Source organism: Elaeis guineensis, chromosome 14, assembly GCF_000442705.2.
Source record: "Elaeis guineensis isolate ETL-2024a chromosome 14, EG11, whole genome shotgun sequence".
Lineage (NCBI taxonomy): Eukaryota > Viridiplantae > Streptophyta > Magnoliopsida > Arecales > Arecaceae > Elaeis > Elaeis guineensis.
In genome coordinates this window covers 59,273,176-59,296,429 of record NC_026006.2, presented here as the reverse complement: position 1 = coordinate 59,296,429, position 23,254 = coordinate 59,273,176, and the positions used below count along the sequence as shown (strand labels likewise).

General features: G+C 35.4%; 2 protein-coding genes across 3 annotated transcripts; both read right to left on the bottom strand.

Moving 5' to 3' along the window:
* Positions 1 to 5,311: 5,311 nt before the first annotated feature.
* LOC105057442 (probable protein phosphatase 2C 73) lies at positions 5,312 to 10,459 on the bottom strand. 2 transcript variants are annotated; one of them, XM_010940047.4, is made up of 5 exons: positions 9,943 to 10,459; positions 9,023 to 9,349; positions 6,688 to 6,805; positions 6,362 to 6,585; positions 5,312 to 5,676 (listed from the first exon to the last, which is right to left on the bottom strand). In XM_010940047.4, exons 1-5 carry the CDS (start codon positions 10,183 to 10,185, stop codon positions 5,497 to 5,499), a joined length of 1,092 nt encoding a protein of 363 aa, XP_010938349.3. In that variant the 5' UTR covers positions 10,186 to 10,459; the 3' UTR covers positions 5,312 to 5,496. The 2 variants fall into 2 exon arrangements, with proteins under 2 accessions (XP_010938349.3, XP_010938350.3); XM_010940048.4 differs by having other exon boundaries at positions 9,059 to 9,349; positions 9,943 to 10,455.
* A 4,717-nt stretch (positions 10,460 to 15,176) lies between these two features.
* LOC105057443 (CST complex subunit TEN1) lies at positions 15,177 to 20,650 on the bottom strand. Its single transcript, XM_010940050.3, has 4 exons — positions 20,522 to 20,650; positions 16,810 to 16,960; positions 15,565 to 15,718; positions 15,177 to 15,446 (listed from the first exon to the last, which is right to left on the bottom strand). The coding sequence occupies exons 2-4, from the start codon at positions 16,914 to 16,916 to the stop codon at positions 15,327 to 15,329; spliced, it is 381 nt and encodes a 126-aa protein (XP_010938352.1). The 5' UTR covers positions 16,917 to 16,960; positions 20,522 to 20,650; the 3' UTR covers positions 15,177 to 15,326.
* Positions 20,651 to 23,254: the final 2,604 nt, after the last annotated feature.

The following is a 23,254-nucleotide window of genomic DNA, read 5'->3' as shown; positions in this document are numbered from 1 at the left end:
ATCATATCAAACATCTTTACCGGTAACACTAGTCTTTTTATCTCATTGTAAGTTGCTCATTTTTCTGGAGGGAATAACTGAGAAGAAAAAAACAATTTTAGAGCAGGTATAAGAATGCTTTGTTATTAATCACTCCATTGGTTCACTGCTTTGCAGTGAAGCAATATGGAACGTAAGTGTAACTCGCATGCTGGTTACTATTTTGTGTTCGGTGAATCACATTGCATCTCTCTTCTTTTGGGTACAAATCCACATTGTATATCTCTACCGATAGCTCAAGTTATTGTTTCAACTTGATCAAATTTTTAAGTTGCTCATGTTTGCTGGATGAATAGCTGAGAATGATAAAAGGAAAACAATGTTACAACAGGAAGTAACAATGGTGTGATATTTACAGCGTTTGTATATGTCGAGAACCAAGTCTTGCTGATAAATTCTTTTTCTTTTTGATGATAACTTATTGATAAATGTGAAAAGAGAGGAATTTATATGTTAATAAATTTACCTTATTTTTTCGGATTTTGCAAGAAAAATTCATTATTTTTTTTTTATTGTAGAAATTATTCATTAATGTTTTAGTGGACAGCTTTTTTTCCTACTCTAATGGCTATTAATTTCTTTTAAGAGCTTAGTCCAGCTTGGCCGAAACTGTGAGGCTCGGATGGATCAGAACATTTTTCTGCGCGGTTGAGTTATGTTGTGCGTAGATCCATTGCCGGTATGTAGATACACATCTGGGCATTGACATGTGGTTTGGGGCATAATGCTTTAGTAAATATTATCACGGTTTTGATAAAAAAAAAGAGAATAATGTTATGCTAAGATGAAAATAAAATGGATCGTTCGTGCAAAATCCTCTTTTCTTTTCGCCCATTCATTTACATATAATCAAAAAACATTCTTCCTGAGTACGTTGGCGATGGATGAAAACATGCATTTCATTAAATTATTTTATGCTTTTGCATATGCTTAAAGCTGGATAAACTGAATGTATCAAAAAAAAAAAAAAAAAAAGCTGGATAAAATGAAAGTTGTTTCTTGATTTTTTTTTTTTTTTTTGCTAAGGTTATTCAGACCACAAATCAATTCACTGATTTAATGTGATGATTTCTTTAAGCCTCGATTGGTCAATGGTCATCATGCTCACTGAGCTAGGGCAAGAGATTCAAGAAAAAAAAAAAAATTTTTCGTAGAGTTGGTTGACAGTAAATATTTTATTTCTAAAAAAATTATAAAAATATCCTCTCAACTTTAATTCAATTTCATTTACATTCTTTATACTTTAAAAAGTGTTGAACCGATCCTTTTAGTTATTAATATATTTCAATATGATCCAACCATCTACCTTCATTAACAGAATTTCATAAAATGATGAAAATACCCTAATCTCCATCTCCTTCTTTCTTCCTCTTTGATTGATCTCCTCCTCCATCACCAACATCTTTCTTTCTCTCTCCTCCCTCCTCTTTCTTTTCACCCATTTCTCCTCCTCTATGACAGCTTTCTTCACCTCCACCTGTTCCTTCATCTTCTTTCCTTCCATCTCATCCACTTCTCCTTCTCATCCTCTTTCTTCAAACCACCCATAAACCATCTCTCTCCATGGCAACCCCCTCCACTTTCATCTTTTTTTGTCGGCAATCCATGCTTCTTTCTCTTCTTCTTATCCATCCTTGTCTTCTCTTTGCCTTTCTCCTCCACCTCATTTCTTACCGACGATCCCTCTCCCCTCTGCCCCTTCCTCCTCATCACTTCCTCCTCATTCTCTTCCTCCTCCAAATCCACTCATGAGTCCTATCTTTTTACGATGGCTGCTCTCACATCTGCCACTTCTCACCGATAACCCATCCTTCTCCCTCTCCTTCTTCATCACCTATTTTTCTCCATGGTGGCTTCCTCCATCTCCATCCATCCCTCCACCTTCTTCTCTTTTCCTCATCCTCTTCCTCCTCTAAACCGCCCATAAATCCATCCCTCCATAGCGTCTCCCTCTATATCTGTCTCTTTTCGCCAGCAACTCATCTTCTCTCTCCTTTTCGTTTCCATTCTCTTCTCCTCTTTGTCCTCCTTCTTTTCTTTCAATCAATTTCTTGCTGACTGTACTTTTTCTCTCCTCTTCCTCCTCATCTACTCTTCTCCTTCTCATCCTCTTCCTTCTCCAAGCTTTCTCCATGAGCAAAAGATATTTTCGTCCATCAAAAGAAAAAATTGACATTATTTGTTAGTAAATGAACGATTGAATCGTGTTGGAACAAATCGATAATTAAAAAAATTAATTTAATATTTTTTAAAAAATAAAAATATAAATAAAATTAAATTAAAATTAAAAAATATTTTGATAATTATTTTTTATTTTTACATGTTCACGGGAAGACGAGTGGCATGGACATGTACTTTTTTTTTTTTTTTTTTTTTTCTTTCTTTCTTTTTTGATGCTTGAATGGGGATGCACCTTTGACATGCCATTCACAGTACCGCCATGACTTGAAGAGTAATTATAATCATTTTTCCCTTAGATGAATGAAAAAGGTCACATACCCCTTTTTATTCTGTTAAACGATTTATTTTTTCTATTAAAACAGAGAGAGTTGACATACACCTCATGTAAAGGTACATGGAAAAGACTTACATGGTTTAATAATTAAGCAAACATATAGTTGTTCAAATAGAGAGAGAGCAACATTCTACCATTAATAATTAATGACTTCATTTTCTTTTCCATGCACCTTTTCATTCTGCTAATGAGTTTATTTTTCTTTGTCACATTGGAAGTTGAGTTTTAGCTGGCACACTTAAATTAATAGACCTTTCATCAACATTTATCGCTTCAGATTTATATACAATATTTTTCACTCAAATACTTCTTTTATTGAACAACATTCAAGTCATCATCCAACTTGTTACAAACCATAATAAAATCATAGCACAAACCCACTTATCATATGCTCCTCTGTTCACCTTCCATCAACCAGCATCAACTTAAATGCTGTGGTTTGTTCGATCCATGCAACTTCCACTGGCTGGATCCCAGATAGCCGGAAGGAGAAACTTCCGGCCACCGGCACCACAAACATTAAAACTTGCATGGCTCCTTCTATCAATCATCAACTTGCCAGGGTATCCTGTGGGTATATAGGCCCTGGGGCCGAAATCCCGGCGCACGCCGTCAAAGCCTCCAATGGTGCACGCCGATCCCAGCAACGACTGCCGCCGCGTTCATGACCATCCCATCCACGCCAACTCCGTTCGGAGCCACCGGTGGCGGGGGCGGCCCCCGTGGCCATAGGCCGCCCTGGCGAACGGCCATGCGCATAAGCCTGGGCACCGGACGCCCGGGTCGCCGACACGGGCCATGATGGCATGTTTGCCCGCATGAATCCAAGCAGAACCGTCCGATGGTGACGTCAGAGGCCATTCCAGACCAACTCATTCTGACCACACATGTGAAGCGAAATTTTTTGCGCAATCCGACGTAGAGTGCACTATCTGTTTGTTTGATTTGAATAGCATTATTTTTTAATATATATTTAATATTTATAAATTAATTTTTTATTAAAAAATTTATAAAATAAAATATTTTTATTTTAAAAAAATTATAACATTCTATGTCCATATTATGACATCCTGCGTCCATAATATGTACAGAATATCATAATTTTTTTTAAAAAATAAAAATATTTTATTATTCAAAATTTTAAATAAAAAAACTGATCTTCAGACATTAAATATGCATTGAAAATGATTGGACAAAAATATCCCTCCAATTATAATATCTTAGACCATATTATGATATCCTGGACTATATTACGCTACATGATGTCATAATTTTTTTCAAAGACAATATTTTCGTTATACAAAATTTTTAAATGAAAAAACCAACCAGCAGACATTAAATATACGTTGAAAAATGATGACTACATGAACCAATCGGACGAGGTGGTGTGCTCTACGTCGGATTTTCTACACCACCATGATGCACAAATAATTTCTCAACACACAAATCTAAAACTAAACATTGAATGGGATAAGTGAGACTTCGGGCCTACCCTCCTTCCTATCTGCAAGGATTGTTGGTACTAAATGCAAGTGAGATGAAGAACGAAGTCCTGCTAGTGGCTAAACGCATGGTCGTTGAATAAAGATTCTTAATAAGATTTGTATGATCGTGCTGCCATTATATCCTGAAGGATAGTGATTGGTGTGTTTGTGATCAAGGACAAATCCCTACAGATTTAAATCTCATGCCATGACAACAGGCTCCACAAGACGTCATAATACCTTTGGAGTGTCTGATTTGACGACGACTAAAACCTGCCCCTTCAGCAGCCATGAACTTGCTGCTGTAACAAGGGAGCTTCGTGTGATTAATGAACTGGAGATTGGACGGACTTGATTGGCTTATTAAATAATAACAATGATAATAAAATTGATGGAGGCCATGCTGGGGGTATTTGTATAAATAGGCATAAAAAATTGAAGGTCTGCATGGATATAGATTTAGTTCTATATCAGTTATTTACTGAAAAGATTTGAGTATCTACACATAAAAATGAGATTCTAAATAACACCTTATCTCAAGTATTTTTGGATGAAATCATGAATTATTATAAATAATATCAAAGTATCAATAAGCTAGTCTATAACTTATGTGGACTAGAAGATATTACGGCACCAGTCTTTTTGGAGCTAATCATACTATTTGTAATTGGATTTAATTGGATTTAAATCTTTAGCCTTACAAAGATGCAAAGACTTAATAAGAAGAATTTGTATGAACCCACATGGCTATGTTATACAGTCTCATTTTGATTATTTACCGAGAAGATCTTAAATACTCATATAAGGATAAGTAATCCAAATATTACTTTCTATCTAGCTTTTTAAATTGATTCTGGGTAATTGCAATTCTTTTAAAATCAATGTTTCAATCCTCTAAATCACTTATAATAAGAAGGAAATAGTAAAGCACCAATGTTCAACAATTGATGTCATAATTCATAATTCATTCAAGAAGGAAATAATGAAGCTCCAAGCCTTCAGTGATCTATAGTTGTCTATATTAAGTGTTTGATTCAAACCAGCTCTTTGTTATTCCACCCTGTTTTACTTTCAAAGTCATCCCTTTTGGCCAAATTCATCCTTTAGCACCATTTGGAATACTTACTCGATCAGATTTACCATCTCACTATTGGACCCATACGGTACCATCCTATACAACATGGTATGGTGTATAAGATGATGAGATGTATCGAGTGTTGGTACGATATCAACTGGTACAATAAATCTTGTGCACAATCATGATAGCCACCTATGAAGCTAGGAGATGCTAATCATTATAACCATTTGAAATACCTGCTCAATCCTCTGTCACCATCTGTCATTCCACCTGATCCTACTAATCATACTATCATTGATATATCTAACCATTTAAAATAATGTTTACCAACAACTTGACCGTAAATGCTTTGCATAAGATGCTACCAGAGGATCAACATACTAGGGTGGTGAAGAATCAAAGAAGAGACATATAGCTGAACAGTCATCAACTGCTAATCCTCTCCTCTTGCGCTTCCATGCACGGACAGCACATTTCACAAGCCTTTTTGCTGATTTTCCTCTTTCCTTGGTTGAGGACACTATCTGCACAGCTTCTTCATTGGAAATAACATCCCAAACCTGAAACAATAGGACTGGCATGTGAGAGGAATTTCGATAGGAAATACTTTGTTATAAAGCAAACCAAATGGTCATATTATGGATATGAGCATGGTGACGCAAAGCACATAGGCAATCATATTGATATTAGAGATTTCTTATAAGTTATTCCCAGATGAAGTTTGACCTATTATAAGAATGATCAAGTTTGACCTATCATACATGCATACATACATAATGCCGCAATCTGCAAACTAGTGTACTGAAAAGTAGGCTAGTTAGCTATAATTTTGTGCATTTTACTAGAGGGATGTTTTTTTCTCCACCTACTTTTTTTTTTTTTTGGGCAGTTTCATTGCTTCACTTTGCAGAGTAAACTAAAGCATCCAAATCTCTAGCCTATATAACCTAAAGAGAATGTTATTTTAAAGATAGCAAGCAAAGCAATAAAGAAACAAACCAAGACCAGCATTGATGTTTAATACATGTTTTTCTCTGTTTAACAGATTCACCGATAATTCTTCTAGATACTGAGAGGACAGGAAATATACGTAGTCATGTACATTGAGTTTTATTGATTAATCAGTCATTATAACATATACCAAGAAGAGAATATTATTTCAACCTCTGTAACAGTTTAACAGATGCTTAGGTAAAGGAAGAGCAGAATTTCATCATATGAAATTATCATGCTGACTGCACATACCCCATCTGTTGCAAGCACAATAAACCGATCTCTATTTATTATTTTCCTTTGGGTGACTTCAGGCACAGAAATCAGCCCATAATCTTTAAGACAATAGTCTCCAAATGCTCTTGACATTGCCAACCCTGCTGTTTCTCCATTTGGTAGCCATACCCTATGTACGCCTGGCTCGTCATGCAAACAAAATACACGGCCCTTGCAACGAGTTATGCGCTCAGCCTCCTCTGAGATCACCAAGAATAGATGCAGTAACCGTAGAATGAAATTAAATGTATTAGGTGGAGCCAAAGTCTTTTTTTGTAAATGTATTAAAAACTGAAACTTACGAGGCAAATTTGGTTTAAAATCAATGGTAAGTTGTACAGGAACCAAGCTGCCATCTTCTGCAGTTGTTGCCAACACAGCACGAGAATCACCAACATTTGCAATTACCATGAGTTCACCCTAACAAAGAATCAACAGGTAGAAGCTTCAAACCAGTGTTGATTGAACTTTAATAAGTTCAACATAAATGCTTAAGTAGAAATTGTAACTATCTTTATTACATAGAGATAAGAACTCTGCCTGGAACATATAGTCAACAAATAGTATATGGACAATGTCATGAGTTCATTTATATTTACTTATTTCACTTATGGTCAAGAAATAAGAAACCATCTGATCATTTGCATTTTCTACTCAAGAAAAAGAAAAAGAATAGAGCAAATGCTGATTGAGCAAGAAATTAATTAACTTGGAAGAAGTTCAGATATTTGTGCAAGTAGATTGTGCTGATTGACATTAAGAGGCCTGTTTGATTAACAAGGTTCACTAAAATAGTTTATATAAAATTCAAAACAAATGAGTTTTACAAATATAGTTGTTTGGTTGTTCTTCATGAAATCTGTTATGCCAAAACTGGTCACAAACCCTAGAAAATGAGTTTTATGAAAAAGAGGCCCCACTCTACTTTTCAGAAAACACATTATATAAATCATGTTTCACAATCATCTATTCTAGAAAACTCATAGACAACCAAAAAATCCTTGAATGTAGTCATCCACAAAGCATCATCGAGAGCACAGAAATAAGAAGCATTGTTAAGACAGAATTGGAAGAACATAGAAAATCCCAAGTTCTTAAAAGTAACATGACAGATGAGCAATGAAATGAATTGATGGGGCCTGACCATCTGTCTCTCTCAAAGAAGAAGTGGAAGAAGAAAGAGAGAATCATAGATAAGCAACAAAAAAGGCACCAAAAGGGAATGAATCTCCATTTCATCAGTATTCAGTTTCTATCATTTCAAAAACCTGCTGGCTTCCTGCTGTTGTTTGATTATGAACCTGACATACCTACTGATATGTTTCGACAACTTCAGCACTCTTAGCTTTTGCAACTCTCATCTTCAAACCTCCATTATTTTGATCTATGATATATTTATTGCTGTATTTAAAAAAAAAAAGAAATCCTTCATTTTTTAATACATGATTATTAGACAACACACTAAAGGTACCTCTCCAGTTCATCTTATCTATTTTTAGATATCCAACCTTCTCTTTATTCTGTTATATAATTTATCCAAGAGGGGAAAAATTATACAGGAGGATGCTTTGGCATCAAGTTTGATTGGACTTCATCTAGATCTCTATTCCCATTAGAATTTACATTCCAAATAGCCTATATCTAGTTCTGCCAAATTTAGACCCTTAACAAGAAAATGATCCACAAGCATTCAAGCTCATGATTGTCTTGATAAGTATAAATTTATTATTTACAAATATTGTCGATTGGAGGTCTCCTAAGTATCAATAGTTGGGTGAGTTATGATAACCTTCTCCTAGGAGGAAGGTGCTTGACCTTGAAAATGTGGCAGCAATTACACATTGCCGGTGTGTTTTACAGATAGCTTCCATATGTCTGTTGGAATGCATATGTTAGTGGTGATTACTTTACTATGCACACTACTAAAGTTGGAGTCAGATCCTAGGTGGAGGCCTGCTGCAATCTGGACTACAGTACAGAGAGAAAAAATATCAAATTGCACAAGATAACTAGAAACATCCTAGAGAGTTTGTGCCATCAACTTGGTTGGTCATATTTGGTGTTTTGCAAGACTTGCAGAGTTTAATAACTATAAAAGACTGGTGAATGCAATTCTTCTCATAAAATTTTGAGTTTGCATGCAAATGCTGGGTAAGTATATACTTTCATCCTGCAGTTTAATATCATCTATCTTGGATTAAGAAAGTTTGTATTCTGGTTCTCTCTTGACCTAACTTCTAAAAATAAGATCCATCATTTCGGAGACATCAAAAGAAGGAAAAAAAAATGTTTCATCTATTCGATCCCAAAAAGCGGGGTTTCTGTTCCTATTTGTTGTTTGTATGGTTTTCTTGATACTCCATAATCCTTGCCATATATTCAAATTATAATGCCTACAAATCTGAAACTTATTCCTAAAACAGATGTCATAAATACGGGAAATTAGCACTGAAGCTATGCAACGCTGACTGTATAGAGTTGTTGAGAAATTACTAATACCACAAGTAACTCATCAATGCAACCTTTTTTCTACTCATTTACACATTGTGTACCCAAAGAAATCTGGTGCTTTCATATAGTGTATGAAAAAAAATTACAGAGTAATAAGAAAACAATCTGCTTCACTGTGAGAATCACCTGAGTAACGTGCATGTAAATAAAATTGGTAATTACTTGTTTGATGATCGTCAATGCAGTGGTCCCACTATGGAAGGAATCCAGCCTGCGATGCTTCTCAAGCTCCTGGTCTACAGCAGCACAAGTGCTGAGATAGGACTGCTTCCAAATGTCAAACTGACAAAGCTTTTTATCACCTACCAAAGCAGCCAGAGCAAGCGCCTCCTGCCAGTTACAAAGTAGAGATGGAGGAAGGGATTTTCGAACTGCTTTTGCCACATAGTGTCCCCAGGGACCATGGCCATCAAATATACCACAAAAGATCATGTCTTCTTGGCATCCAAATTCCTACAAACAATATTAAAACTAAACATTAAAAAGGGACCCAAACAAACATAAAATGAGTAAAAAGAACAAGCGGCCAGCAGAACTTTACAACCAAAGAACAAACTGTTGTTTTCCCATAAAGCAAAAACTACATCCAAATGAAGTAGGCCAAATACAAACCTCATCAGAAATTTTCTCTCTTGAAATCTAAAACACATTGACTTTATCAATTCTGTTGAGTCTAGATCATTCCAATCACAAGAGTCAACTCAAAGTTCCATCAGAATCCTATTACTATCTGAAAGACATTCATGAAATTTATGTTTCAAAAGAAAGAAAAAAAGAAAAGGATGTTATGAAAGTTTGGTTAATTTTAATCCTCCATCCTTCTCCCCAGAAAGGGGGTAAAAAAAAAAAAAAAATCCTCATTCCTAATTCTGCTACAAGTATAGATTCCTAGAGAAGATCAAAGACCAAATGGAGGTTTCGTTGAAGAATATAAGATTAATTAAATCAGGTTTCCATGAAATGATAACAGAAACTAGGACAGCAAAAAGAACAACACTATAACACCTAAACACGATTCCGGAGAGAGAGGAGAAAAAAAAAGATACCTCCCACACAATAGAACAGTCCTGATTCACTCCCTTCTCCCCTCTCTGCGAGAACACCGACACGAAGCTGTTCGATCCCTCGCACCTCACCGTGCCCGACGACTTGAGAATCATGTCGTTCTTCTTCGCCTCCCTCGCGAGCTCATCCGCCGCCTCCCTCCCACAGTCGATCCCCGAAAGCTTCCCCCTTCCTGAATACAAAGACTTCGCCAATCCATTGAACAACAACGACAAGTGCCGCATTATTCCCAATCCAGAATCCAACCACAACCTAACTTGCCAAGCTAACAATTTTCACAACCTAGACTGCATCTCCCTCCTCGTGTAAGAATTTTGGAAGGCGAAGAAGGAATTGTGATCAAGAGGCTCGAAGAAACGTTAAATTTTCAGTAGAAATTTAGTTTTCTTGGCCCAAATCCAACGCCGGGGACCATGGCTATCTCCAGAAAGCTTCTGCCGTTCTCTAGAGAGCAGTCCGAATTGCTTCCACTCCATTATTAATGCTCTGTAAACTCTTATCTCCTGTCACTTTCTTATTGCCACCGGTGGTGCCGTCACTCCGTTCGCGAAACCCGCGCGATTTAACCATGCCAGTGACGACATCCCTCGGCGGTTTAATTACCGTTGTGACCTGGAAACGGGCGGTGGACGGTTTGGGAAATAAATTGCACCCCACGTGATGATCACGCGATGGATACGGATGCATTCCTTTCCGTGCGGTTAATCTATTGGCGTATCATGCAATCGTGCGGCCAGAATTGCAGCATTGGATTAAGTGGGACCCATCTGAAGAGGAACTTGGCGTTGGGACATTAGGTAATGTCTCTCGCTGACGTGTCGGGCCAGTAGATTCTGGGAATATTTTTGGGTAAAGTGGAAGTGGAAAGTGCTCACCTTGGTTCGCTTCCCGAATTGTTATTTTAAGTCCTAATGCACACTGTTTTCCGTCTTCTCATATCGTTTTTTTTTTTTGGTAACACTTCTCATATTCTTTTTGATGTATGAGTGGTTTGCGTTGATTGTTTAGTCCACATTATGAGGTGAGGCGTGTAGACTACTTCTCATATTCTTTTTGATGTTTGAGTGGTTTGAGTTGAATGATTAGTCCATTATGAGACATGTAGACTACGTGCTTATAGGCTAAATTTTCCACCAAACCACCTAAAATGCACCCACTTCTGGTGCTGGGTTTCATAATGATTTTATTCCAACTGTTTTAGTCTTCCCTCCTTTGTTGATTGAGAATGTGTTACTTTTTAATCCTGTTTAGATAACCTATCATACTTGATTGCGTGCATGCTACGTAAAATAACAAATATAATATATATATATATATATATATATATATATATATATATATATATATATATATATATATATATATATATATATATATATTTTGTTTTTTTTTTTTTTTGTGTTTGGTAGCAGAAAAAAAATAAACACTCATGAGGTCTTTGATGAGGGTTCAATGGTGCTCTGATCTGACTTGGGTTGGAGTTGGGAAATAGATAACATCAATAAAAGATTAGCATGGAAGTTGCAGTAATGTAGTTAATTACGTGGTTATAATTTTTTTTATATATTTTCAATAATACCTTATTAGAATAAGGTTAGTAATATATACTTAATAGGAAAATTTAATAGGTCAAGCGGTGTAAGCCTGTTTTGCCATGGTATGATTATATTAGTTCCAAATATATTATATATGTCATGATGTATGTTATTTGAAAGTGGTACATCGTTAAGTACAAAGGTTTTTCCTTAAAAAAAGTGTAAAAGTTCAAAAAGAGAAGTTTTATGTGGTGAGGTAAAAAAAAAATGAGATTTCTATTGCACTAAAGATTAACTATTGTGGTTATGTTTGGGCTACCACTTATCTTTTTGTAAAGAAAAGTTAAAATAATGAAAAAACATTTAATTTGAACAAAATATAGAGATCCTTTCTGATAATAATTGTAAAAAAAAGTTTCTCAAAATAATTGAGATTCCCACAATATTGTACATATGTACTTCCAAAGGAGAAGGGATGCAAGCCAATGAAAACCAATTGAGATGTGAGTCACATGCTTAATCTCAAAATATACCGAAATGTCTATTTTTTGAAAAGAAAAAATAGGATACGAACCTTTGGATATAAAAAAATTATATCTTACATCGTATATACTATGTGGTCATGTATCATGACAATCACATCATCTCAACTCTATAGATTCTATTCATCATGTGCTCGTTTCAATGAGTGGCCCATAGAAATAAAATTTTGTAATTAGCCTGATGCACGGTCATGTTGGTGCATGGGTGGATAACATAATTTCTCTTGGACATGGCAACTTTCAATTGCAATGGCGTGTCTGACTTATAATTAAAGAAATACAGAGGTAATTTTTCCCTAACCTTTTTTTCCTCAGAAATCTTGTGGGGATTGGTGACCAACTGGCGACTGAGACTTGTGCCCTACCGATCTCTTTCCATGAGAACAAGGTGCCATGCCAACCAAGTGGACAAAATCCTGTTGGCCAGAAAACAAATCACTTCCAGAGCATCGAGGTTGACATGCACTAAAAAATAAAAATAAAAAAAAATCAGAGAACAAAGAATAATTGATGCAAAAATGGAAAACATAATTCTTTTGAGAATTACATAAAAAAAAAAAAAAAAAAAAAAAACATGTACACTAACATACATCTGAACCAGCATTGAAAGTTTCATGCCTACCACAATATTCAGAGACTTTAGATGTTATATTATTTATATCTACTAATAAAAAGTATATTATCACCAAGAGCATCAAATCATGACTGCTTTTTACTCTATTCCCCTTTTCTGCGTATCAGGTGCATCACACGACCTCATTCACCTACAAATTTGGACGTGACAATTTATTTATCAAATTTTTTTGGGGGGGATTGAAACAACACACTTGTTCAGATCAAGTCAAAGCTAGTCAAACTAGAACTCTGTTAATAGAGGATTGAAACAGAGTTGATACTATTAGGAATCAAATACCCATCCTCTTGCCTAAGTGGCAAAGGATGATACCATCTAAGCAAAATATCCAATGGTGCTTGCACACCATCTTTACCAATACATATTAATTTCATAGGATCGGTTCATTATGTTTTTTTTTTTTTTTGAAGTAAAAATAATGATGAAAAATAAGTCAATGCACTTTATAAAGATGGTATCCAAGTAAAAGTGATGCATCCTAAACAAGCTTGTCTCATTATTTGTTCTTTATCAGATATTTTTAAGGTGGGGAACAAGCTAATCTCATAATTTGTTTTTTATCAGATATTTTTAAGGTGGGGGGACTACCAAACGGCTGACCAGCTTTTCTGTACGAACTATTTCGGGCACATGCTTCATGTCCTCACGTACGTCCTTGGAAAGAGTCATTCCATCGAACAAGTTGCATGCACCTCCCTTACCAAAATCCAAACGTGGGTAGGAAAAAAAAAAAAAAGGTTCGTTTCTAACTCCTTTGTTTGAACGCGGGTTGGAATTTTCCAAGGCAAGCCGTAGGCGACAGCACGCGGAAGACTAAATAACTCATGGAGTCCACAGTAATTTAAGACCCATCATCAAAAGCCGCCTTTAACTTTTAACTTGAATTGGTGGGCCTTAAGGACTTCACATCAATGAATTGGCCACGATGGATGTTAACCAAGCGTGGTTGCATCAGATCCCATCATATCTATCACATCATGATTTGATCATAATGAATAAGGATGATAAAATCGATCCGACCCGATGGATATGCATCCTATCCAAATCCGATCGAACTCAAAAAAAAAATTTAATCGAATTTAGATTTAGATAAAATCTGAAAACTATAGTACGAATATGGATAGGATATGAATAGTACTGTTTTCTATCCAAATCCGAATCTGAACCCAATCCGAACCTACGAATATGGATAATATCCGAACCCATATCCGAATCCATATCCGAATATATATATTTATAATTTTATTTTGATAATTCTATTTTAGTTGATAATATGTATAAAATTATTTTATTATTTATATATTCTACGTTGAATTGTAATTATATTTCTATGTTTGATTCCTATAAATTCGTACTTATAAATTTATTTTATGTTGAATTGATAATTTTATTTTGATTGATAATATGCATAAATTATTTTGATTGCTTATTTTTTTTTGATATGGATTAAGTATAGAAAATGGATTATCGTAGGTATCTCCGAACCTGTTGGTATGGAATGTATATCTCTTTTCTTATCCGATCGAATATCGAATAGAATTTAGATATAAGATATTAAGTTTGAATTTGAAGATGGATAGTATAATATCGATCCAAACCTCCTCATTGCGTCTTAACGATGAAAGCTAGCTAAGTGTGATACAATATTCCACCGTATCCATCTACATAATTTTATTTTGATTGATAATATACATAAAATTATTTTGATTGTTTATTTTTTTTTTGATATGAATTAAGTATAGAAAAATGGATTACCCATAGGTATTCCTGAACCTATTGGGTATGGAAATGCGTATCTCTTTTCTTATCCGATCGAATATCGAATAGAATTTGGATATAAGATATTAAGTTTGAATTTAGAGATGGATAGTACAATATCCGATCCAAACCCTCCTCATTGCCGTCCTTAACGATGAAAGCTAGCTAAGTGTGATACAGTATTCCCACCATATCCATCCACAAGCATACAGTATTCTAACGGTGGCCTGTGGAGTCAGATATATGGATTTGACACTTGGATGAGGGGCCCTAAATGCCTATCAGATCCTCAAAGACAAAAAGCCAATCATAGGCTATGGAGAGAGGAGTTTATGGGATTAAATGTTGGAAGGTTACATTCACCTGACTGATCTGCCAAAGAGAAAGGGACATCACACGAGCCGAGAACCACCGCCAGAGGATGATGCATGTCTTACCTTAAGGTTTGGCAGAGCAGGGAGGGGATATCACTGCGCCAATTCCTTCAGGAGGAATCCTAGAAAATGCTGGAAGCAGTCAAGAACCTTTGTCGGCATGGCATGATGTAGTAATGGTTTAGGATGAATCACAATTGCCATGCCTTACAAAGAACGACAGCTGACATGTTACTCAATGGTTGGTCAGTTTGCATGCCTATGTGCTGTGTGGTCACAAGTTGGTCATTAACTGCGAAAGAGAAACATGCAGAATAATTAAGTCGATTGCATCGCCTGGATGGGAAGAAACATATGTTGCAGCAATAATAATTGTCACATCGATAAGTTTTTCAATTATGTCATTAAAACATAGCCTGATATGTAGCTTATTCCACAAGCAACTACCAATGTCCAACATCATACCATGAGCCGTCCTCATTGACCAAACCTTGATTGCTACCCCTATATTGAAGGTCTGAGCTAATTTGCCCTTGAATTGACGAGTTCCGATTCAAATTGCCTACGGAGCTGCAGAGACTGGTGGTATAGGTTGAGGTCCATGCCATCCACATTCCTACCAACACGTGCCTGCAGGACTGCCTGGAAACAGGGAACAAACGGACGGTCATAATGAAATTTGAGAGGGCTAAAAGTTTACAGAAGGCATCCAGAAATATCTAGGTTACATAGTAAAGTAAATGGAAATTTGGGCACGTACATCATTTTCTGGATGAACAAGGAGTTCGCCAATGAACTGGTAGATGGAGCTAATGCGGAAACTGATGTCTCTCAAGTGCTGGGTATCAATCTTGAGGCTGACACCCCCATCGGTAATAACTGCAATAGCTGTTTCCACAATGTATGCTTGTAGCCTAAGGATCAGCTAAAATGATTAGGTTCATGATGTTCCACCATTCAAGAGTTTCATTTCTATATATATCTGAAACTAAGGAATTAACTTGCAGGGTTGAAAAGAAGTGCAGCCTTGAGCTGGTGAAGTTAATAAGAAAGCCAATTTTGAAGCTACTGCCAGTTGGTCAATATGCAGATATGGTTTTGCATGAAATGAGAACAAATATGTGACTGCAAATTGCTTCATGATTCTGAATACTTTAGACTCAATCACCATGACCAGATTAAAAGATAAAATCGAGGGATTGCTTTGAGAAACAAAGCTGGGGGGTTATTTCATCTGACAGATATTAAAAATAACAATTTACTCTAAGAGTGCAACAAATAAGTGAAACAGGTGATAAAGTTTGATAGAGTACATTTATACATCGGAAGGCACATAACTACATAAAAAAAGATCAATGAGGGGCCCAGTGGTACAGTTATGTATAATTTAGACGTGCACTTTATGCTCGAGATCACACTAGCACTCATCTTATAGATAGACAAAATAGATTTGAATTTTATACACAAGATAAAATATATATCAGATAATGCATCAGTATGTCCATAATTCTTCTGAAAACAACATGAACCACCCATGAATAACATTGTAGAACCTTGTAGATTTCTGTTATGATAGACAAAAAGTCTAGGTTATAGATTAGAAAAGATACATTTAATTGGAAGCTAAATCTGTTTTGAGGGACCCAATTTCAAAACACAGATTTTGCATACATCCATGTCAACCAACAAACGTAAGCCCCAGAACCCCAACTGTCTTCTTTTCTTTTGTTTTCCCTTTTTTTTTCGGCAGAAAAGGAAGGGGTTCCCATCAAAGATTTGTTGGGATAATGAAAGCTCCTGACCTTACAAGTCACTCAATAAGAACTGAACATAAATCATAAATGTTTACTAAAAGGGTTCAGATTGTTCTGATTGATCTCCTCCAGGACTAACAAGATTTTTGTCTTTGCAAGGGAAATATCCAAAGAGTTACAGAAATATAGTAAAAATAGTGATTGGGTGGATGCAAGGTGTATGCGTAATCAAAAAGGTTATAACTACTTACTTTCCTGTAACTCGAAGAGATGAACCTTGCTTAAACAGTGGTGAAGAGGACTCTAGCTCCCGCAGAACTACTGGTATGCCAGGTTTTATATTTACAGATGATGCCATTAATCAACCAAGCTCACAACCATAACAAAAAGGAAATGGAGAACCTGATCAAAGATGTCAGACAAGGTTATAAGACATATATTTACAACTGAAAACTAATGGTCTACCTTACAACATGAAAATCAAAGAGCTACAGAAGCCCTGCAAAAATTCTCTGCTAAAATAAAACACAATTATCAAAAATTACAGAGAGATCACATGATTTAAATTTAAATGGCCATTAAAGCATTCTGATGCTTATGAATTTTTTCTTGCTCGATACCAGTTTAAATATTTAAATAACCTTCCCTTGAAAAATGAAAAACATAATAGAAGGTAAGGAGCCTTATAGTTGGACAATGTAGAACTTTCCCATCTTGATTGATCATTACTGCTTGGTTCATCTCAGCTATGATCGGTGTGACTACTAAGCTCCCTCTAATTTACTTATCTCAAGCTCTATCATTTTAAATTTTAAAGCATATGTAGCTCATCCGGAATATCTTTACAAAGCCAACAATATAAGGCTTCTCCTCAAGTTGCTGCATGGCAGGATGCAGCATAAAAGTAGTGGGAAAGTCCTCCAACATAATGACGACAAAGATGACGATGGAATAATTTACAAAGCCAACAATAAAGTAAAGCTTCTCCTCAGGTTGCTGCATGGCAGGCTTCTCCTCAGCATAATAATGATGATGATGATCATATATTTTACAAAGCCAATAATAAAGTAAGACCTCCTCAGGATGCAGCATACAAGTAGTGGGTAAGTCCTACAAATAATGATGATAATAATGATGAAATATTTTGACAAAGCCAATAATAAAGTAAGTCTTCTCCAGAGCTTGCTGCATGGCAGGCTTCTCCTCAGCATTATGCTTCCCCTCAGCACAACAAAAATTGGCAGTGAAGATGGAAGGATAAATCCATGTAAGTTAGAGTGCTGGTTCTAAAAATTTCAAGGTCAGCATTACTACGAACCCCATTGCTTGAAAATCAAACATGCAAGTTAATTTCTTATCAACATTCTTAATATATCAATAGCTTGAAACATTCTGTCACTGCTAGTTGCAGACAGAACTGGGTGAACCATGGATTGCAAGTAAATCTTTAAAGATGATGTGCTGTGTTGAATAGATGATTATATGGCTATCATATACATAAGAAGGCAAATAATAATTTCTTAAATGACAATGGCACTTACCAATGAAAGCACCTTTGCATGGCTGTTGTAACAGATTGAGATATTTCAAATAGGTTTAAGTTGTTTTGGCACTTTAAAATGTTAGGCACTCAAAATAACTACTAATCCTGTAAGATTTGTAAAACGTAATCTCAGACAAATCAAGAACCAACACCCATACCAGCCCCACACCACTAGGTTATCAAACCATCCATAACACCCCTCGTGATAGTTCCACAGGTGAACTCTCCCCTTACAGTCTCAAAGAGACCTGTATCGACCTCATAGTCTCATATCAACCTTTGCCACCCCCTACACTTGGTAGACCCTTTTATTTCTCTCATTTGAACTGGCCTTGTATTGGCCTCTTCCGACTTGATATGCACTGCTACACGATATGTACTGTATCAGCTGATGACTGGTACAGGATGGTACTCTTGGTAAAAATAATGATATTTTGTTGAAACAGGGACTCTATGAGCTTTTTTATCCATTCAGTTTATGGTATTCGACTAGTCCATGCCTCATGGGAAGAGTGTTTGAGCATCAATATCAAATGCCATTATGCTCCTTAGTATGATAACCTCATCATTTAGGTACCAAGTGAATCAAATAGTTTGTTCATGGAATAATGCTTGTTGGTAAAATAGTAAGATGCACGTACAAGTAAGATTAAGAGACCTTAAATAAATCATGAACATAAAATGTTTGTCTAGTGCCTTGTTCTCGCGATAAATAACCGATCAGAATCACCAGATATCCATAAATATCATAATTTAGACTTCATATAACCTTAAGATCAAATGAAATACAGGGAAAATAGTTTTTCCCCTCAAAACATAACCATACAAATTCCATCTACACTTGCATTATCATCTTATGATTGATTGTAAACGGCTACTTCAATAACCTAGAAGTGCTTTAATGTTGTTTGGTATTATGAGAGTTGGCAATCTGATCCATACCTTTTGCATACTATCGCTGCAAACCGGAGTGTTATGTATGGATTCGTGTGAATATTTAGTATGTTGAATGCTTGAATTGTTGATTATTCCTTCTGTCCCTGAACAGATGGAAGCAGTAATGTTCCGCATTGCTTTAATAATCATTAGAATTGGGGCATTTGGTGATGTCAGTGTCTGCATCAGTTTTCTTGCCTTCTTCATCCTCTGCTTTCTACTCATTGTCAATCTTTTTAGACTTTGTGGCAAAATTCAACACACAAAAGGTTTTACTCTGTGTGAAAAAGGATCGTAAGATTCTTAGGTCAAACGATAAGAAACTTCTTGGAACACTTGAGTTAATAACAGGCTTGGAGTTACAAGGTCTTTGTCATGCGACTGAAGCATTGTACATCAATGGCATTTTAGGCCAACCAACCTTTCAATATGGTTACCTTTCTCATCCACAAGAACTTGTCTCTGAATGATGGTAACATCTTAGACACAGAATTTGCTTCAACTTTTTCATCTTAGCTCGGTGACTCTAACATGGATTGGTGCATTGTCCATGAGCTCTACCTAGCTTCAAACATCTTAATTTAGTTTAGCAATGCCTTATACATCACAAAACTGGAGGGAAAAAAAAAAAACAAGCTTACACTGCTCAAATGCTTCAATGTCAGTTTGGTAAACTTGTCTGGACAATGAGCTTGTTGGAAGTTTACTTTTGCTTCACAACTCAACTAGCATAAAACTCACCCTAAAAATCAATTTAACCAAGCTTATCCACCAAAGGGATCATCTCTTTGACTATTTCATTACATTTATATAAGAAGAGCCACCAATACAAAACAATGGTGGCAAACCACATAACTTGTTGCCGGACTGATCTAAGGACAATCAAGGAGAAGTTATTGCAAAACTGTAAAAAATTCTGCATGCCATAATAACTTATTGACATACAAAACTGAAGAGCAGCTTTGCATAAGCTAGTAGAACATTGTTGAACAAGAACAATGTGCCACACCAGGTCATCTCATCATGAAATTTCCAATTCACAACAAAGTATTAGCAAACAATATAAGATGCCTTCCTCTCATAATATATCATAACGCTTTCAATGAATACCCATGTTCTTGCAGCCTTGTCTTTGGTAAAACAAATCTTAGCCTGAACAATCGAATGAAAGATCATAAATTCTTTGTTCGACTGTCTAGTAAGTTGATGCTTTCAAAATAAAAAAAAAACATTTTTTTTTAATTAAAAAAAAGGACCCCTGAGCGTCCTTAAAGCATGCGATTCAATGTGATCAAGCCTCACATATGATCCGGAACCTTCAAAATTAGATTTCCAACTAAAAAACAACTCCGACCGTTGCATCGACCCGGGCCGGGCCTGGTTTAATCTGGGCTAAATACGAAAAGGCCAACATCCTGAAAAGAAAAGAAAAAAGGGAAAAGAAAAAAAGACTAACAGAGACGGATTTAAAGCCCAAGCCATACCCGCGAATGGTGTCGACTTCGTCGGCAAACTCGAGTCTCACGCGTCCATCCTCCGGTGCAGCGGGAAAAGAATGGCCAGAGAGAGAGGGGTTTGGGGGGAGGGAGGGGAGGTGGTGGATGGGGATGGGGACCGGGGGGGGGGGGGGAGTGGGGCGCGGGGGGGTGCGAACAAAGGGATTTACTTCGGAACAGCGATCAGTTAAATATGTGGGATTTTTCATATTAGTCCCTCAATTTCTCTTAATCGTGTGCTAATTGTCAATTTTATTTTGCTAAAAAGTTATATATTAGTCTCTAAAATTACACTTGGCAGACAAAATAATTCTCGTCCAAATTGTTAAAATGGTCTATGTGCTCTTTTTTACCTTTGAGCCCAATTAAGGGAAAGGAATTTATTTTTTAAAAAATAAATAATTAAAATTAAAGTTTTGAGCTAGATGCTCTTTCGCTCTAATTTTTTTCATTCTTTTTTATTTTTATTTTATTCCTTCATCCTAAAAAGTCTAATAATTATTTTCTAAATGACATTTGTGGATATTTTAATAAAACAAAAAAAATATGACATTTGATTTACACATTGACGAATTTGAAATTCATATTTTTTTTATATTTAGATGTTTTTTTTATCAATGATATAAATTGGCCAAAAGGCGCATAGAAATCTTTATTCCCACACTCATAATTAATTTAAATATATATATATATATATATATATATATATATATATATATATATATATATATATATATATATATCAGGATTATGTGTAAATAAAAGAAATTAAAAATATAATTTATTGAGGATAATCTGACTATTAACGATCAAGATATGAAAAACAAGATCTTTGCATGCAAAAGTAAGGTTGTATACATCTAAATCTAGATCTCGAAGCAGTAAAAATTTTATATATTAAGATTATTTTTTTAAAAAAATAATTTTATAAATCGAGAAGGTTTAGAAACTAATTTTTAAAAAATATTATATAATTTAAAAACGAAAGGTGGTCTCGATTTTTTTATTTTCTAATTAATTTAAGGATAAGTTACATAGATGTAGATAATAATATGCGAAGAATGGAAAGCTGAATGACTCAGATATATAAAAAATCCTATCATACAGCGTATTTTTTATTCTATTTAAAGTTTATACAACATATTTAAATCTAATAAACCTCGGGCATGGTTAGGCTACATAAATATAAGTTCCACTCAGCCGGGATCTGTTTAGAAATGCTATCAGGCACAAAAAAATTTAGGTCCAACCTGACCCTTCATCCTCCGAACCGCCAAAAAGCAGGTTAAGATGGCTAGGACTAAATTGCATGGGGTCAACTTATCCACTTTTTTAAGGTTTAGATCCACATCGACCAGTCGATGGAGCACAAATCAAATACTAATTCATACTCATTGCCCTCTAAAATAGAATCTGTGCAATAGTACAACCACTAGCTCGCCAACTAGATTTCAAATTGCCAAAGGATATTTTTCACGATGGCTAGTGAGGGTCAAAAATTTGCTACATGAAAATGGCTAGGTGCAGATAGGACTGTAAAATATGATTCGATCCGTCCATCCGATCCGTATTCGATTCGTCATAAAAAGATTTAGATTTAGGCTAAATGGATTTGGATCATAAACGGATCAATCCATTTAATAAGTGGATCGGATTTAGATTTTAAATATCTGATCCGTTTAACCTATTTAATATTTAGATTGGATTGAGTCAGATAACCCATTTAACCTATTTAATCTGTTTAGTCTATTTCTGACTCATTTAATCCGACCTATTTAACTCATTTAAGATCCGTTTAACCTGTTTAAAATCTGTTTAACCTGTTTCTGACCAATTTAATCCGATCCATTTAACCTGTTTAATTCGTTTAACCTATTTAACATATTTAATCTAATTTAATCTATTTAATAAACAGATTAAACGGATCGGATCGGATTACCTATTTATAAATAGATCGGGTTCAGATTTGAATTTTTGATCCGTTTAATAAATAGATCGAATTTAGATTGACGATTTTCTGATCCGATCCGTTTATGACCCGATTCGACTTGATTGTCACCCCTAGGTGCAGAAAGAGCTAATAGTTAGCTCAATTTTTCCTATTAATAGATAAGACGATGCAAATCTTGAATTTGCAATATCCTAGCAATATCCACATGATAGTTAACTCGGCAAAAGTAGATATAATCTTCAAACCACCCCACAGCCACTACAACAATGATCACAAGGGCATATTTAGTTAGAGAGAGTGGGGCTTTAGGATAGAAATTGGAATAAGACTCTCATTTTATTTGGTCAAAGAAAATCTCATTTTATTTCAATTTTAAGAAATTTAATTCCAACTATTTTTTATTATTCAAATTTTATTTTAATTTTGATTTCAATTTAATTGCGAACTAACTATATTTCAGTTCTTATTTCAAATTATTTCGATTCTGATTTTAGCCACGAATCTTGTGGATCCTAACAAAAAAATTAATAGCAAGCAGAGCTAAAATAATCGGCTAGATGGTAAGAGATCAGCTGGCTTTCCCTTCCACTAATGCCATGTCCGATCATGCGCAACAAAAGACTAAAGCAGCACCCAGATTGGCACGATTTCTTTCGAATCATTCTCTTCATCAAATGCTCTTACGTACCATGCACTTATTTCACTTCCACCTTCATCATCTCACCTTTGTGAGGTTCAATCTTACAAATACCGATAGTCTAATGACAAGA

Coding starts and splice junctions, on each gene's coding strand:
- LOC105057443 (XM_010940050.3), bottom strand. CDS start 16,916: ATGGCATCATCTGTAAATATAAAACCTGGCATACCAGTAGTTCTGCGG. Junction 15,719..16,809: donor TCTCTTCGAGTTACAGGAAA/GTAAGTAGTTAT, acceptor GCTGATCCTTAG/GCTACAAGCATACATTGTGG. Junction 15,447..15,564: donor TTGTTCATCCAGAAAATGAT/GTACGTGCCCAA, acceptor CCCTGTTTCCAG/GCAGTCCTGCAGGCACGTGT.
- LOC105057442 (XM_010940047.4), bottom strand. CDS start 10,185: ATGCGGCACTTGTCGTTGTTGTTCAATGGATTGGCGAAGTCTTTGTAT. Junction 6,806..9,022: donor TTTACATGCACGTTACTCAG/GTGATTCTCACA, acceptor ATTCTTTGTTAG/GGTGAACTCATGGTAATTGC. Junction 6,586..6,687: donor TTTTAAACCAAATTTGCCTC/GTAAGTTTCAGT, acceptor TGGTGATCTCAG/AGGAGGCTGAGCGCATAACT.